This window comes from Vicia villosa, unplaced genomic scaffold, assembly GCF_029867415.1.
Source record: "Vicia villosa cultivar HV-30 ecotype Madison, WI unplaced genomic scaffold, Vvil1.0 ctg.000758F_1_1, whole genome shotgun sequence".
Taxonomy (NCBI): Eukaryota; Viridiplantae; Streptophyta; class Magnoliopsida; order Fabales; family Fabaceae; genus Vicia; species Vicia villosa.
Genome location: NW_026705339.1, coordinates 339,337 through 358,269, shown reverse-complemented (window position 1 = coordinate 358,269; position 18,933 = coordinate 339,337). Strand labels below are relative to the sequence as shown.

General features: G+C 35.3%; 2 protein-coding genes and 1 non-coding gene across 3 annotated transcripts; 2 read left to right on the top strand and 1 right to left on the bottom strand.

Moving 5' to 3' along the window:
• Positions 1–8,359: 8,359 nt before the first annotated feature.
• On the top strand, positions 8,360–10,241 carry LOC131631014 (small ribosomal subunit protein mS86 (rPPR1)-like). The gene has a single exon (XM_058901780.1). It carries the CDS (start codon positions 8,422–8,424, stop codon positions 9,829–9,831), a length of 1,410 nt encoding a protein of 469 aa, XP_058757763.1. The 5' UTR covers positions 8,360–8,421; the 3' UTR covers positions 9,832–10,241.
• Positions 8,424–8,495, top strand: TRNAW-CCA (transfer RNA tryptophan (anticodon CCA)). Its single transcript has one exon. It is a non-coding gene; the product is annotated as a tRNA-Trp (tRNA).
• A 3,866-nt stretch (positions 10,242–14,107) lies between the features above and the next one.
• On the bottom strand, positions 14,108–17,155 carry LOC131630991 (cardiolipin synthase (CMP-forming), mitochondrial-like). The gene is made up of 8 exons (XM_058901752.1): positions 16,591–17,155; positions 16,439–16,505; positions 16,274–16,348; positions 16,121–16,172; positions 15,139–15,224; positions 14,966–15,040; positions 14,795–14,889; positions 14,108–14,690 (listed from the first exon to the last, which is right to left on the bottom strand). The coding sequence occupies exons 1-8, from the start codon at positions 17,007–17,009 to the stop codon at positions 14,600–14,602; spliced, it is 960 nt and encodes a 319-aa protein (XP_058757735.1). The 5' UTR covers positions 17,010–17,155; the 3' UTR covers positions 14,108–14,599.
• Positions 17,156–18,933: the final 1,778 nt, after the last annotated feature.

The following is an 18,933-nucleotide window of genomic DNA, read 5'->3' as shown; positions in this document are numbered from 1 at the left end:
TGTCATGCTTCCCTCTTTTTTTCAAATTTCGTCCAGGGAAATCGATTTCCTATATGGGTAAATCGATTTCCATAGTGAAATTTTCAAAAATTCCTTTTCTTGCACTGTTTTGATTTCGCCCGATCTTTTTCCTGCAAAACACAAACAAAGGAAACAAAAATGCATATTTTTGGATTTTGGTTAGTATAAAACAAATTAAAGAAAATTAGGTGCTTGATAGTTCCCCTCAAAGACGAAGCGAACATAACACCGAAAAATGAAATCTCAAGATTGTGATCTTGATTAATGATTGAGATGCAAATGATGTATGATCTTAGGGTCAAAAATTGGGGTATGACAGATGCCCCTATTTAAGTTTCTTCTATCTGGAGATGTGAGGGTTAAAATCCTCAGCTCGACGTAATTGAAGAGACTTAAATATAAAACACACAATTTTTAAACCTAAGGTATGATGCGATGCTAATGGATGCATCAAGTATGATTATAGAATAGAGAGGAGTATAACACCACTGGGGAGATAAGAAAGGATTCCAATGGGGGAAAAGGTATATGTCATCTAGGAATAGAATCGGACTTCACAAAAGAAAGAAACAGTCGACAGAAGCTTTCAAGATAAAACATGATTGAACTTCGAGAAGAGAATATCTGAGGCCTACATGAATGTGGCTACATCAAATGAATATCAAGGTAAAACATGATTGGACAACATCAAATGACAACCAAGGTAAAACGTGATTGGGCAACATCGAATGACAATCAAGGTAAAACATGATTGGATATCGTCAAAGGATAATCAAGGTAAAACATGATTGGATAATCATCAACGGACAATCAAGGTAAAACATGATTAGATGTCATTAAGGGATAATCAAGGTAAAACATGATTGGATAACATCAAATGACAATCAAGATAAAACATGATGGAAGGTAACCAAGATAAAACATGGTCGAAAGTGATCAAGATAAAGCATGATCAGAGACAATCAAGATAAAACATGATTGAAGGGAACCAAGATAAAACATGGTGGCGATCGGGATAAAGCATGATCAGAGACAATCAAGATAAAACATGATTGAAGGGAACCAAGATAAAACATGGTGGCGATCGGGATAAAGCATGATCAGAGACAATCAAGATAAAACATGAATGAAGGGAACCAAGATAAAACATGGTGTAAATCTTTCAGGAATGACACTGAAAGAAGAGAGAGAAATCATAACATCCAGGAATGGCCCTAAATGAAGAAAGGATACATCAAGGAACAACAATAGACGGACAAGACAAACAAGTATCTGTTTTGGATAGGTGCCAAGTAAGTTGGACTTTGATCTCAAGGTGAAGATGTTGATAGCAACAGGACCTCGGAAAATGCAAATGAGTATGAAATTTGTTTCAATGCATGATGTTGAATTTTTCTATGCATGATATATGATCAATGCAATGCAATTGTTTGTGACAACTGAGGGAGACTCTTTTGTGGGGCAAGATTAAAACTCTGATTCCTCAACACGAGAACTCTGCCAACTCTGCTTGGGAAGAAGATGCTTAAACACACTTCTATTACACCGGTAATTGTATCAAAACGATGATCCTTTGAGAAGGGCTGATAAAACTGCTTGGGGATTGCTGAAGAAGATTGCCCCTGATTGAGTGATTGCCCCAGAGTCTAGGTACCATGACATGCTTTTCTTTGTCTTCTTTGCTGCCAAGGATATCTGCAACAGAAATTATCTTCTCCTTAGGTACCCACAGCTTCTTGGGTCCTTTCTTGTTAGTTTTCCTCAAGTTCTGATTGAACTTGGGTTTAGCATAATAAACAACAGGAGGTACAACATGATATTCCTTATGTTTAGCAGCATGATATTTTCTAGGTTGTGTCACATGCTTCTTAGTGTGTGTAGCATGAAAGCTTTTGGCATGTGAAGTGAGCCTAATATCATGTGAGTGGCCATATTTGAACTGATCATACAATGGCTTGTATGTGATTTTCATATCATCTACAGGTTCAAATTTGGGGTATCACCCTCATAGCCAACGCCAATCCTTTTGTTTCCAGAAACACCATATATCATAGAAGCAAGATGACTTCTGCCAATACTTCTAGATAAGAACTTTCTAAAACTCGAGTCATATTCTTTCAGAATATGATTGAGACTAGGAATGGATTTTTCTGAGTCAGAAGGAGATCCAATATCTTTGGATAATTTTAAAAATTTTTCCTTCAGTTCAGAATTTTCCACTTCCAGCTTCTTAGTTTCAGAATCAAATAGCTTTTTCAGCTTTTTGTATTTGATACTAAGATAAGCCTTGAGTTCCAGAAGTTCTGTTAAACTGGAAACTAACTCTTCTCTAGATAGTTCAGAAAATACCTCTTCAGAATCTGATTCTGATGTAGATTCTGATCCATCATCAACTGTGGCCATCAGTGCAATGTTTGCCTGCTCTCCTTCAGAGTCTGATTCTGATTCTGAATCTGAATCATCCCACGTTGCCATAAGACCTTTCTTCTTATGAAACTTCTTCTTGGGATTCTCCTTCTGAAGTTTTGGACACTCATTGTTGTAGTGACCAGGCTAATTGCATTCATAGCATGTGACCTTCTTCTTGTCAGATCTTCTGCTTCTAGAAGATTCTCCTTTTTCAAACTTCTTAGAACTTCTGAAGTTCTTGAACTTCCTATGCTTGCTTTTCCAGAGTTGGTTTACCCTTCTGGAAATCATGGACAGTTCATCTTCTTCTTCTGATTCTGATTCTTCAGAATCTTGTTCTTCTGCCTGAAAAGCGTTAGTGCATTTTTATAATTGGATTTTAATACAATAGACTTACCTTCTTCTGAGGTTCATTAGCATCCAGCTCTATTTCATGACTCCTCAGGGCACTGATCAATTCTTCAAGAGAGACTTCATTCAGATTCTTGGCAATTTTGAAAGCAGTCACCATAGGACCCCATCTTCTTGGCAAGCTTCTGATGATCTTCTTGACATGATCAGCCTTGGTGTATCCCTTGTCAAGAACTCTTAATCCAACAGTTAGCATTTGAAATCTTGAGAACATTTTCTCAATGTTTTCATCATCCTCCATCTTGAAGGCTTCATATTTCTGGATCAAGGCAAGAGCTTTGGTCTCCTTGACTTGGGCATTTCCTTCATGAGTCATTTTCAGTGACTCATATATATCATAGGCAGTTTCCCTGTTAGATATCTTCTCATATTCAGCATGAGAGATAACATTCAGCAGAACAGTCCTACACTTGTGATGATTTTTGAATTGCTTCTTTTGATCATCACTCATTTCTTGTCTTGAGAGCTTTACACCACTAGCTTTCACTAGATGTTTGTAACCATCCACCAGAAGATCCCATAAGTCACCATCTAAACCAAGAAAGTAACTTTCGAGTTTATCTTTCAAATATTCAAAGTTTTCACCATCGAATACTGGTGGTCTAGTGTAGCCATTGTTACCATTTCCATTGTATTGCTCAGCAGAGCCAGATGTAGATGTAGCTGTTGGAGTTTCACCAGCCATCTTGACTTAAGCGTTTTTCTCTTCCTGAATCTTTTCTAAAAACGGTTAAGTGCTTGCACCTTAGAACCGGCGCTCTGATGCCAATTGAAGGATAGAAAAACACTTAGAAAGAGGGGGGTTTGAATAAGTGTAGCTTTAAAACTCTTAAGATAAAAATAATTTGCACAATGATTTTTATCCTGGTTCGTTGTTAACTAAACTACTCCAGTCCACCCCCTTGGAACGATTTACCTCACCTGAGTATTTAATCCACTAATCACACAAGATTACAATGGTTTTCCACTTAGGTAACCTCTAAGTCTTCTAGAGTATTCTGATCACAACTTGATCACTCTAGGAACACAATGCTTAGATACCCTCTAAGACTTTCTAGAGAATCCGATCACAACTTGATCTCCTCTAGTTCTTTACAAATGAATGTAAACAAATTCTTACAAGAGTATTACAATGCTTCTTAAAAGCTATAATCACAACTATGCTATTTCTCTTAAAGTTTAAGCTTAATCTCACTAAGATATTACAACAGTAATGAAGTGAGGTTGAAGATGAAGTTTGAGAGCTTTTGAATTTGACAGCGTTTCTGTATGTTTGCGCAAAATGTTGTATTCAGCTTCTCATCAGAACTTCTATTTATAGGCGTTTGAGAAGATGACCGTTGGGAGCATTTAATGCGTTGCCTGATCCGTACAACATTGCATTTAATGTTTCACTCTTTTGTCAACTACCTCGAGTCTTGCTTTTCCTGCTTTAACTGACGTTGCCTTTAATAGCTTCTAACGTTCCTTTTGTCAGTCAGCGTAGCCTGCCATCTTGTACTTGCTTCTGATATGATGTTTGTATAAATAACGTTTGAATATCATCAGAGTCAAACAGCTTGGTGCAGAGCATCTTCTTGTCTTCTGACCTTGAAGTGCTTCTAGCATGATACCATGAGAACTTCAGTGCTTCTGCTTCTGATCTCAAGTTCTTCTGATACTTCAATAGACCATGTTCTGATTCTGCTTGACCATCTTCTGATGTCTTGCGAGAGCACGTTCTGATGTTGCATACTTGAACCTTCTGAGTCAGTGCTTCTTGCGCTTATTTTGTGCATACTCTTTATATATTTCCTGAAATGGAAATTGCATAGGATTAGAGTACCACATTATCTCAAGCAAAATTCATGTACATTGTTATCATCAAAACTAAGAATATTGATCAGAACAAATCTTGTTCTAACAATCTACGAAAGATTTTTATGCAAGTGTAAAAAAAATGCTTTCGGAGGTACATCTACGGAAGCAGAGAGACATTATTGAAAGCACACATTGTGCCTAAGAATCTCAAGGGGTGTAGTAAGAGTTTCTTTTTATGGTTTGTTTTGTGCACTCTGGTTCCTAGAGGAATAGGACCCTAATAATCTATAATTCGTACCGAGATATCCTTTTTTTTATTTTATATAAATGTTATTAATATTTTTTAAAAAAGAAAAAATGCACAAATATAAGTGGCGATTTGACTAAAGTGTTGGAAATCCACCAAAACCTATGATGAATTTCTATCAATCTTGATGAATAAGATTGTTACCACCACACGATAACAATGAAAATAAGAAATGAAATTTAAAGAAGAAAAGAGATTAGGGTTTATTCAGAGTAACCCTCTGTCCACAAACTGTGGAAAACTTTGTTATTATCTTGCAACTGCAAATTCTGTGAATACAATTCAATTGACTTGATTACAAAATAATGAGGGTTACTCCCTATTTATAGATTTATGTTAGCTTTATCCCTAAGGCAAAACTCAAAACTATAAAAGCCCAAAATACCTATTTTGGAACTAAATCAAATCTAATATATTTTAAATCTAAATTAAATCTCTCTAGGTCAAAAACAAATATGTGTGTAACAAACTATTCCCACACAAACAAATTTTTTCGACACTCCCTTGTCTCTGTCGAACAACATGCTTCGAAACAAGGAATTACTTTCAAGATAAAGCTCAATCAATAGAAAATGAATATAAGCAAAGGCAATCTAAAACTTTTCTTATTTTACATAATCATGCAAGGAAAGTAGAATTACGGCAGATGTGAGAAATTCAAATAGACATGTTAGATATAGTTTCAATGAAACATTGTCATGTGCCACTTAGTTGCCAAAGCACCAAGTCGAATTTGGTATTAACAAAAGCCGTGATCATTATAAGAGAATAACATTCTATTTAAAATTTGTTCCAAGATTTATCTTTAGCAATTTCAATTGCTCACTAAACTCAGCAGGTATAGAGTTCTTCCACACAAAAGGTTCAGCAAAATCATAAATGAAATTACCATTATTATCCATAAATAAGCCACAACATCCCTACAAAAGAAAAATTTGAGACAAAAGCTCCACCAACATTACATTTTATTCAATCAAGCAAAAGGATGTGAAAGCACATTTTTAATAACTTGGGCTCTAGGCAGATTAATGTTGGCATATGATGAAAAGATTTGTCATAGATGATTTAGTGGTTAAAGATGACTTAGCAATTTGATGTGAGATGATCACATTAAAAGGGCGGGAGATATTCTTGAACCGACCCAAATTACTAGCCTACCAAACAACATTGATTAAGAAAATAAAAGTAGTTTTTTGAATCAGGGTGCATTGAGGAGATCTTCTCATTTGTATTGAAAGAGCATAAATCCTCCAATGAATTGAAATGAAAACTTTCTTTAATGATTGTACTAAGTCAAATCCATAGTTTGACAACAAATGAACATTAGAGGAAGATAAGAAGAGTGGATTCTTAGTCGCATTTGTGTAAAGAGCACATTGAAGCCATCAAGCAACTCACTGATTGGAGCATATCGTCTATTGGAAGCTTATTATGCATTAGTCTCTAAGGAATTGAGGATTTTGATGTCCATTGCTCACATTAATCATGTTTTGATGCAAAAAAATTACGCTGTCTTCAGAAGTATATGTCCGAATTATTTATGAACTCATCCAGAGATGCATTTCCGAAAACTGTTTGTTCTCATTTTCCAGCATCTCGATATTTTTCCCAAACGTATTGTGTCTCTGGATGCTTCCCTTGTAGTTGTGAAGGAGGTAGATGTTGGCAATCATTTTAAAAATGAACAAGAGTTTCAATTTTGTGATCACATGCTTCATTGAATTCGTACAGAGATATCCAAACTGGGGTTTGATGTTGTAATCGGAAGGTCCAATATTGGTTCAGATAGAAAAAGTGCATTTGTGACATTGACATGCGTAAAAAGTGGGAAATATAGACCTCCTCTCTAGAACTTCAAACGTGAAGAAACCAGTTCAAGAAAATGTGAGTGTCCCATTAAATTGCATGGTTATATATAGGTTGGCAACTAAAAAATGGAAATTTGTGATATGTGGTTTAAACTAAATCAGGCAAGTGTACATTAGGCGCCATCAAACTAAATTAGCGCCTCCGTCTCCTCAAATCTGAAACCAATCACTCCACAATCCTCAGAATTTGTTGCGTCGCTTCTCTAACTCCTGAATCCCACCTCGACCGCCTCGTCCTCTCCCGCGCCGCATCCAAAGTCACTGTCATAAAAAATTCGATGCACTCCGTCAATTCATGGACCAACTTCTCCAATCTCACTCCGACCTTCGCAACAAACACTTCATCTCGCATCCTATCGTTCTTTATGGTCAAGCAAACAAGATTAACTAAAATTTAACCACTTTCACAATCATTCATGTTCTCTTCATGTGATGACACACCTTTCACTAAGATGTGTTTGTACATGTATAAAATCCAAGTTTATTGAAAATGATGAATCACGAAACAAACATTTACGTTGAATCAAGAGCAACTTTACAAGCGATATTAACATTTTACGTATGAATTCAAAATTTTATGACATTAGATTTATGGATCATCTGACTTATATATTACCTAATTTCAATGTTTCTAAGCAACAAGAAATTTCTAAATCACACTTGCTCTTATTTGTTTATAAATTTTATATGAGTTGAGTGGAGAAGATCTTGACTCATTTTATATATAACTAATATGTACTCAAGTCACAAATCTCTTAACAAAATAAGCTTCGCTATAAATTTTTGTTTTATTAATAAAGTGAGAGCAAGGTAATACGACGATGATGTACTCTGAAGACAAAATAATGTCTAAAAAATCAAGCAAACCATTACAAGTGGAGTTGAAACATAACTACAAATAGATTATAAACTTCCTAAAATTATTATTTTTAAAAGCAAATTATAATTGAAAAATTACTCAATAGTGTTTCTTGAAAAACTTATTAGTATCATAAATCAAACAGTAAGACAATTTCTACACGGTGTCAAAACCAATAAAAAATACACCGTTTTGATAATTCAACCTCAAAAATCTGTGTTCTATTTTATATCTAGAAGTAATAAAATGATTATATCTTTGAAAGCACTCAGAGAGAGAGAGAGAGAAAACTATATGGACCAAATTATTAACGAAATGGAGAAATAAAACAAAACAAGAACGTCAAAGAATCACCCTACAAAGACCATGAAACGTATATTACTCACGAATTTAGCCTATTAATAACATTTAGAGTAAAAATTTGTAGAACACGTTCGTGACCAATTGGATGAAGTGTTATGCCATTTTGTCTACAAATACCACTTTTAGACACATTATTTCATTTTTTTATACTATCATTTTACTTGCAATTTATTCATTTATTTATGTTTACATTAGTTCATTTTACTTTATTTTATGTTAGTAATATCATTGGATTCCAGCTTAAGATTCACAGAAACTATCATTCCAGATTATTTTTGCTTTATTATTTATTTATTACCTGAAGATTCTTCTCAACAACATGCTAGACACAATATGAAGACTCTTGATTAGTCTATAATGCATTCAATGCGAGGTTAAGACAAATGGATCTGTGGCGCAATGGTAGCGCGTCTGACTCCAGATCAGAAGGTTGCGTGTTCGATTCACGTCAGGTTCATTTCTTTTTCCTCCACTTTTCCACCAAAACGCATCGTTTTGCACATCTTCACATTCCCATCTTCATTTCCCACACACTCTTCGTTACTCTAAACCCTCCCTCTCCATCATTTCCACTGCAAAACCCTAACCACTTTTTGCCACCTCCACCAATGGCGTCGCATCTCCGCCACACTCTCCGCCGCTACTCCACAATCCTCTCCCCCAACTCCTCAACCCCCCTAACCTCCAAGGAAAAAACACGATCCGCCCTCCGTCTCCTCAAATCCGAAACAAACCCCTCAACAATCCTCGAAATCTGCCGCGCCGCATCTCTCACCCCTGAATCCCACATCGACCGCCTCGCCCTCTCCCGCGCCGCGTCCAAACTCACCGCCGCGAAACACTTCGACGCACTCCGTCAATTCATCGACGAGCTTCTCCAAACTCGGTCCGATCTTCGCAACGAACGCTTCGTCTCTCATGCTATCGTTCTCTATGGTCAAGCCAACATGATTAACCAAGCTTTAACCACTTTCAAATTCATGCGTGAGGATCTCAACATTGTTCCGACGGTGAAATCGCTCAATGCTTTAATCCTTGCTTCACTCATTGCGAAGAATCACAAAGAGGTAACAAGAATTTACCTTGAGTTTCCGAAGATTTACTCGATTCAACCTAATGTCGATACTTATAATTTGGTTATTAAGTCTTTTGCTGAATCTGGTTCGACTAGTTCTGTTTTCTCGATTTTGGATGAAATGGATAGGAACTCTGTTAGACCTAACGCGACAACGATTAATAATTCGATTGGTGGATTTTATAGTGAGAAGAAGTTTGAGGAAGTTGGAAAGTTGTTGAATTTGATGGAGGAAAGGTATAAGCTGTATCCGGGTCTTAGTACTTATAATGTTAGGATTCAGAGTTTGTGTAAGTTGAAGAGATCTTCTGAGGCGAAGGCTTTGTTTCAAGGGATGATCACGAGAGGGAGGAAGCCAAATTCGGTTAGTTATACTCATTTGATTAATGGGTTTTGTAGGGAAGGGGATCTTGAAGAGGCTAAGAGGTTGTTTGCTGATATGAAGAAAAGAGGTTTTAGGGTTGATGGTGATTGTTATTTTACCATGGTTTATTTTCTGTGTGAAGGTGGGGAGTTTGAGTCTGCGTTGGAGATTGCTAAGGAGTGCATTGGTAAAGGTTGGGTTCCGAATTTTACTACTATGAAAAAGCTTGTGAATGGGCTTGTTGGTGTTTCAAAGGTTGATGATGCTAAAGAGATTATTAAGGAAATCAAGGAGAAGTTTGCTGAAAACAGTGAGCAGTGGAGTGAAATTGAAGAAGGGTTGCCTAAAGAATGAAGAGTGTTGTAGTGTGGTTCTGTAATTTTTTGGTAACTTTTATCAGGAACATCAGCTTTGAAATGGAATTCTTTTGTTTTGCCATTTTTCTCTGCATCTCGGCGTTTTGCTCAGTCCATTGTTTGCTGGTGATGATGTGCTAAATTAATTTTGTATGTTTACAGTCACTTTCTTTGTCAGGGTAATAAAATGTATTGGAAATGCTTACACCGATAGAATTCTAATTGTCTTTTATTTCTTTCAATTACATTATCTCAATTGTCTTTTTTCTTGTTTAGTGGAAAATGCTAACCTACATGAGAGTTTGTGCGGACCTGTATATTTTTTTAATTATTATTACTCAATTTTTGGTTTCTTGTTATGCCATTCTCTCTCTACAGTTTGATGGAAATGATAATTGCTGTTATATACGAGCCTTGTCATTTTAGTTCTTGATTGTTTGTTGAATCCAGCAATTGAAGGGATTGCGTGTTCTGTTCTACTGAAATTGTGCATATAATTCTGTTTAACTTGGACAATAGCTTCACTGTCTGCTGTTATACACCCAATATTATAGGTAGTTGATTCTGTGTTGACACAACTCTTATTTGTATGTCTATGCATATAATGTAACTATATGCATTGTCATAGTAAATAGATGTTTTAAATTTTGGCTAACATCTTCAACTCATATCTAGGCATGTTCAGAAAGTCAAAATAAACCGAATCAAATAGGGTCTTGGACCATACCTGACCACAAAATAATCCAACTTTGCACAGACTTGAGTTGATTTTGTTAACTAGTTCAAAGAACCAGTGAAACTTATTTAAAAATACTATTGCCTCACATCACAGGATTTGACGTTTTAACATACCTAGTTAGCATGCAACACCAACATTTATATGCAAATCAACCAATTAGGCTTGAAGCTTTTAACATATGAGCATATACAAATCTAATGCATTTACAAAGCTTTTAACATATGATGATATATAAATCTGATGCGGTTAGGTCATTTTTATCTAAGCTATTCTAGTTTAGATAAATATGCATTTACAAAGCTTTTAACATACGATGATATATAAATCTGATGCGGTTAGGTCATTTTTATCTAGCTATTCTAGTTTAGATAAATATGAATGTGTATTTGTAGCCTGAAACTTCAATTCTCTTATTAATATTTATTTGCATAGTCAAAGGGAAGTTTATATGGGGTTCCAAAATGCTTATTTAGAACACATGAAAGAGCATTCATTTAAACTCTTTAGAAGGGTAATAGTGAGCATGTGATGAGGAATTGATTTACCACGCTTCCATCAAGAAAGCAAGTGCCCTATTAACTACATGACTATGATTTCACACTAATTACTTGTGCCTTTCGACTGATGAGTTGTGCAATCCCAGAGTTGTCTTTTACGATTGGTATATTCACTTTCTACACACCGACATCAGAATAACATAAACATTAAGTTGTCCTGTCTCTAGTCTCAAATGGTAGTAAAAATCAATTTTTTACATTTGTTGAGTAACTGAAGTTTTTAATTTATATTTGTGACTAAATTATTTTATTTTATTTTTATACTTATATTTGAGAAGGAAGAGTACGAGTTTTACTTATATACATTCTCGGAAGATGTTGTGTGCTGAATTCATAGTACAACTTACATTCCGTCCTTTGCGGGATTGACTAGAAGAGAGAAACTCTTCGAGAGTATATGTACTAGTTCATAAAAATGGTAATGAATGTAGGTGGATCCAATGATGATCTAAAATAATGAATGTTCGAGAAAGGATTGAGGATATACTATATGTTTAGTGAGAAGTTAGGTTTGGATGACATCGTGAGCATGAGTGATATCTTCATTAGAGCCAAATCATATATGAAGAAAAGCTATTGACTGAAGATATAGAAATAAATAAAGCGTCATGGAATCCACTAAATGACCAGTCTGGGGATATCCTAGGTCGAGATGACAGGGACATGGACGCACACCAGGGGCCTCGAGGCATATTCTCATATTGAATCCCTCTCAACACTTCAAGAGAAAATATTTGACAAGAGTATTCCAACACTGAATTCAAAGAAGATGGAGTAAGATACTCACGTCTCGTCAAGAGTCGTCTAGGACAAACATGTCAAGGTTTTGTCGCTTCCACAAACGTCATTGTACGACCTAGGTGAATGCCTCCATCTGAAAGCCACCATCAAAGAGTTGATTAGTAAAGGAATATTAAAACGATAAGCACAAAAGGATGAAAGGAAAGATGATCCTTAAAGACAAAGGTTATCAAAGGTCAACACCAAACGCCACATCTCCTGGTTTGATGAATCTAGGCACATGTTATCAAAGAACAACACCATACGACCTATCACAACAAGGTACAAGACATGATTTGAAGGGAGAAAGCTCTACTCAAGACTGAGTGAAGGTGGAAACACTAATAATTAGCAAAGAAATGCAAGGATGTAAAAATCCAACCCAACGACTCACGCGACACCATGAAATTCCGCAACAAGGAATCACTTTCGCATCAAGGAAATATCACCCGATTGAATAAAATCATAGCTAAGTCGCTTTTGCTACGTATTTTTCATATTTTCATGTAAAATCATACAATGTGATCCTTTCATGGTCAAAAATAAAAATGAGTTCTTTACCAAAAATCTTCGATGTATCATTATATGAAAGACAAGTTTATTCTTGACATGCACAAAGTCTAAATCACAGACAATAAATAGGTGATATCATAAACACTGCAAGTGTACCACTAAACCCTAATCAAACCCTAATTATAAGAAGTCACTTGACCAAGGACACCAGAACCTTGAACACGAAGGTGGTGATCCAGGCTCACCCCCTATTGATAGATTTCCACACCATAGTGCAGAAGGTGAAACCTCTTTACGTCGATCTCGAAGCAAGTCTTAACTTGGGGGCAAGGAAAAACGGCAAATCCTTGGGCAGAAGTACTTCTCAAAATCGTTCAATAAATAGTGTGACTCCACGATGGCTACCAAAGACCAAGAACAACAGCCTCGAATAAAAGATAGTAAGAATAAGAAAAAAAATTGAGTTATAAATAATAAAGAGTCGTCGCTCATTTTCAAAGTATTAAGAGATCAGGAAACAAAAAAAAAAAACTCATACAAAATAAACATGTAACAATAAGAATGTTTCATTCATTGAAAAATTCTTACAAGCAAGAGAAACATGAATGGCCAGAGAGAACCTCTATGCACACAAAAAAGTAAAACAAAAACCGACCTACAAGGAAGGCTTTTCACCAAGAACAACCACTTTGTCATCCACTATTTCATGTTTAGGATGAATTTTCTCCTTCGATATTTTCATCTCGGGTGGAAGAGTTATACCTCTGTCAAGGCATTCCCAAAGGACACTTGCATGATAAAATAACTAAACTCAACGGTTTTTACATATTCTTTGGTCGAATGAACATTTTTCAAACTGCACCTCTTATAACTTCTTATGAGCAGTTTGCAAATTATTGTGGGTTTCACTCAAAGCCTCCAAAATCCATATTGCGGGAACGGTCTAAACAGTTTGTGAAAGTGATTTTTTGACGGTTTTGCAATACTTGATAGATAATTTCTATATGAATAAACATTTTCTTGATGAGGAGTGCTAGCAACACTCTCTTTTCAACACTCTCTCTAACACTCACTTTATTATTGGTTAAAACATGTGTGGGTCCCTCACTTTGGAAATGGATCCCACATAAAGTGGTAGGACCCACACATGTTTCAACCAATAAGAAAATGAGTGTTAGAGAGAGTGTTGAAAAGAGAGTGTTGCTAGCATTTCTCTTTCTTGATTGTTGGCTCTAGTTATCATTAATTCAATTCAATAGTTATTATAGTTTTATAATTTTAAATGTAAAATTAATTATTTATATTTTTTATTTTCTTCCTATAACATTTATCTATTTTACTATATCGGTATGCAAGTAATTGAAATATTATAAAATTATTTTATTTTCAGAAAAAATAATTTATTTTAATATTTAGAGAAAGAAATTAACTATTTTATTATTTTTTGGAAAAAGTTTATAGTTTTTATAAATAAAAGTATCTTTTTAATCTTAATTTTCAAAAAAAAAAAATCAAAATTTTTTGATTAAAAAGTATTTTTGATGTTTTTAAAAACAGTTAGTTAAACTAGTTTTAACTTAAATTTTGGTTAACTAGATTGTTTCTAATATATAGTTCAGTTCATTAACCATTTAAATAGTTCAAATTTTTTTTAGTTCAATGCAGAAATATGGTTCAATTAACCATATTTTTAAACACCCTTAATTTGGTATGCCAACCCCTCCATTGCCTCTTGACGAGCATTTGGTATGACAATTCTTTTCCATCTCCTCAAACCGTCTTTGCTTTACCTACAAATTATGTCTAATTTTATCATTTTCAATATAGTTGCTTTACCTGCAAAATATGTGTAATTTTATCATTTTTTAACATAGCTTTTTCCTTCCAAAGCACTATATTTCATTTTAATGAAGATACACTATACTTCTCTCAAAGCCTTATATTATAATGTACATTTCTGCTTGAGAAATGAAACAATATATACTTCAAAAGTTATAAATATATGATACCATCTCTACTCAAAATTCTCAGATCCGCATATGTTTAGTCCATTGACAGAACAGGTCGATAAATGTAACATTTTCTTCTATCTTTTCCTTAACTAGGGTGATAATTATACTATTATTTGGCTGCTAAAAAAGCACACTGTTCAAATCAGCACTCCAACTAAACTTCAACTATGACGACTTTAATACAACTGCAGATCTTTTCATATATTGTAAACCATAAGCTGCACTAGATCCCACTGTTGTTGAAGCAACTAACCAGCTGCACCAGAAAATCGATCAAGTTCAATAACTTGGAAAAACATCAGCTTAAGGGTAACCAAAACTCTAGCCGAATTCAGCTCAGAAGAAAAATGCTTAAATTACCTTAGATAAGTAATGTATGCTTGAGTTTCTGGAGTTCCAAAATCGGGTTGAAGAAGAGCTGCAGCAACTAACGCTAACTGGAACACTGTATTCACCTGTCCAAATTGACACTACTCTTCAGAAAATGGGAAACAATTTGAAGAATACGCTAAATCACCAATAATGCCTTACCTTGCTTATAAAGAGTGGTTTGACTTTTTGGCGACCGGTCCCATCGAGGTTAAAAAAATCATACCAGCTTTTCCACTGAAATAACCACACAAAGTCAAGGTGACATCTTCATTTCTATAATTTCTGAATAAGGTAAAAAAACACGACTCATGAACCACGTTCTAATTTCATACCTTCCAACCCAAGCTACTAGCTCTTTGAAATACCGCACCACCGACAAGGAAGGAATCTCGGAATACGACAAGTCCAACGAGTCCAGCTTCAAAATCACACACCAACATGAATAATTTTGCACCATATAAATGGAATACAAAGTAGTATATCTGCTCTAAAGTTTAGATGTGATATATGAAACCATTATATGAATACAAAGGCTTAAGAAATGATAGGGTCGCACTATCTATCAAATAGCAGTCATCCTGCTATATGCTATCCCATTTTTGGGGCCGCCGCTCTGCACCGCTATCCAGGATTCACTACTCTGAACCCAACTCAAAAGCAATTCAAAAGATGATCTGAAAAAAATCTACAACCCAATAATAGAACAAACTCGAAAATAAGAAATGGATCCCATGTCTAGAAAACAGTTTAGATTGCCCAGAAAATTGGCGGCGACACGAGCTTGCAAATGGTAGACACAGAAAAGACCACTGAATCTCGTTATATGGTGATTGCCAACATATCATTCAAGGATGTTGCAGAAAAATTCAATAAAATAAATAAATGTGACTACTCAACTTGTTTTGCCGGCTACTACGTAATAGAATAGAAAAAGCAAATGGCGTGGCAATTATTACTAGAGTGTGACCCTGGCATTTCTCAAAATGCTTACTACACCCTTCCCTTTCAGCTACTGAACTCATTAAGCACAAACAGTATATAACTACAAAAACTATATCCAAATGTACATGCATTTCCCTTCCCTTTCAGCTACCAAACTCATTAAACACAAACAGTATATTGCTACAAAAGCTATATCCAAATGTACCCGCAGTCGCCAGCCCTGAATACTGAAGATCTTGTGCCAGAGATAAAAGCTGTTGCACAACTTGGTTTTCACTCACACATTATAGAGAACACATACTATTTCATCACGTTAACTAAACCATTAACAAAGCAAAAATTTACCAGCTACCTGAGTCAAGCACTACTTACGATGCAGTAGATCTTGATGAACCATTGCAACAGCAACACAACCAATAAGAACCTACATCATAGATTGAAAACAGACCATCAAACAAAACACAACCCCAATTTCCAGCTAACATTGCACTATCCTTAGAAGAAGAAACTATAATTCATTCATACCTTATCAGCAAGGGGATCAAGGTACGAACCTACTACAGAATCAATCTTCATCTTCCTAGCCACATACCCATCAAGCTACAATTACATAAACACAAAAAAAAAATTGAAAACTTCATCCTACATTTCAGCCTAGAGTGCATTAAAAAAATGTAATTTTTTTCATACCCAATCAGAAGCTCCAGAGATAGCCAACCCCACCATAGCTGAAGTATACATATCATTCACTATCATCCTATAAACAATTCAATCAAATTAACACATGAAAAAAAAACAATTTTTTGAAATTATTCCAAGCAAAAATTCAAAGTAGTAGCTACCATCCAAGAAAAGGACCCGAAATCAATCGAGTAATAGATATGAGATTTGGCGCATTGAGGAAAGTGTAGATAAGTGTGTGTTGAGGAGATTGGTTGGAACTGGAATCAACATGGTTGTGGAGTGGTAAAGGGGTTTTTGTTGCGATTCGAATCAAATCGAGGTTGATTGCGCTGACCTTGCGACGAAAAACGACGGCTTTAGGGTGATGATAAAGAGGGGTTGCGGATTGAGAGAGCTTCCAGGGCGGGGAAGCGAGGAAGAGAGGGCCGTTGTGGTGAGAAGGAAGGGGGAAAAGTGCGTTGTGCAGTAATGGAGAAAAGGGGAGAGTGATTGTTGTTGAGGTTGTTGGAATGAGGAAGGTTCGAGCTATGGTGTTTGAGTTTCGGAGGATTGATTTGAGAGACCTGAAAATCACCATTGTTGAAGCATTTCTTTCGATGGAGGAATTAGGTTTTTGTTCTCTCTCTCTCTCTGTTTTTCTTTTCTCTCTCTTTTATTTAGTATTTTACTTTTCTTTGAAAAAGAGAGGTTTTGTTTTGGGTTTTAGATAGACATGGATGAACATTAATGTTTTTTTTTTTTTTCCTTTTGTCACAATGGATTGACATGGATATTCTTGGAAATTGGGATGTAAGATTTCTTGCCACTTTGTTTTGTTTGATTTGATTGTCGGTTGCATTTGCAATGGTATGAGAAAATTTGCAGTTCAATTCAAAATACAAAAGATACTCTCTCCGTCTCATAATAAGTGTCTTATTTGTATTTTTTTTATGTCTCAAAATAAATGTCTCTTTTGAATACCAATGCAACATTTATTATTTTTTTCACTACTATATCCCTATATATTAACTTTCACGTTTTTCAACAACTCCACTACCTATAATAAATAAGGGTATTTTAGTAAATGATATTAATTGTATCATTAAAATCAAAACATATAATCATTTTCTTAAGAACCGCGCAAAGCTCAAATAAGACACTTATTATGAGACGGAGGGAGTATCTAATAAGTGTTCTCTCAAAAAAAATTCAAGTCACAATATGATAATTCATATTTTGAATTATATCACCGCAACCTAATGAGGTTCCAAGTCACAATATGATAATTCATATTTTGAATTATATCACCGCAACCTAATGAGGTTCCATTGTCTGGATTAGCTAATAATGGATGGAATGGAATGGAATATGATGGAATACATTCCATCCCATTCCATCCAATTCCCCCATTTTGTGTTCCATCCAATTTGGGGTATATGAGATGGGATGAGATATTTTTAAAAAATAATCAAACAATGGAGTGGGATATATATTCCATTTCGTTCCGCTCCATTCCGCTCTGTTACGTTCTATTCCGCTCTGTTATGTTCCATCAATCCAAACATAGCCTAACATACTCGCACGATCCTGAATTATATATAGCATATTTAAATTATATGGGTTTCACCATTTATTTAAAATTTATGGTACAAGTTTATATTTATTGCTGGTGATATTTGTTTCATTCGGGAACTTGAGATGGATTATCTAATTACACGAAAAAAATCATAAATGAAGAATGCGTTGATGAAATCGATCTTGAACGGTGATTTTGATCTCCTTTACGGCGGCGCATGGTGTGCTTGCATGGATAACATTTGAATGCACCAGTTAGTTCAATAAAGAAGAAGAGTATGGTCAAATTGGAGATCAAAGATTGTGTACATGAAGCTGTCATGTAACTGTATTTACACTTTGGCCTCAATGGAGCGCACAAGATGAGTGTGCCTCGTTTTATTGAGCCTTTGGCCGACCTATTATAGTAGCCCCAAGACTCGTCGGACACTCTGGATGCCGGAGGAGTTTTGGTATCAATCTGACATCTTCAAAGTGGGCAATAAGGTCAAGAGTTAACACCACCACTAATTGTGACAATATCAATTTATGGATGTGTTCATCATACTGCTTATGCATTTGAGACTCTGTCAACATAATGGAGGAGATGTCTGGTACATCTTTATCATCATCTTCACTTCCTAGAGTGGTTTCCTAGGTCTCATTATCAAGATCCTTTTGACTAAGATAATGATTTCTTATAAATCCATCTAGGAGTGGGAGATTTATCACAATTCAAACAATATATATATATATATATATATATCGATCTTGTCATAATATGAAGTATTATGGAGAGTTGTATCTGCAACTCACATCTCATGCCAAAGGTTCAACTAACTCATATGAAGATCAACATCAATCATACTATCATGGTTTTGGTTGATAAAAACTTCTAAGATATGAGAAGGAACATTAAATATACCATAATTACCATTTTTGTTTCTTCTTCTAAACCACTATTGTTT

Bases quoted from the DNA above. Each gene is read 5' to 3' on its own strand.
- LOC131630991 (XM_058901752.1), bottom strand. From the start codon at position 17,009: ATGGTGATTTTCAGGTCTCTCAAATCAATCCTCCGAAACTCAAACACC. The intron at 16,506-16,590 runs GTAGCTACTACT...AATTGTTTATAG, and splicing joins TCGGGTCCTTTTCTTGGATG to GATGATAGTGAATGATATGT. The intron at 15,225-16,120 runs GTAAGTAGTGCT...GTGATTTTGAAG, and splicing joins TCATCAAGATCTACTGCATC to CTGGACTCGTTGGACTTGTC.
- LOC131631014 (XM_058901780.1), top strand. From the start codon at position 8,422: ATGGATCTGTGGCGCAATGGTAGCGCGTCTGACTCCAGATCAGAAGGT.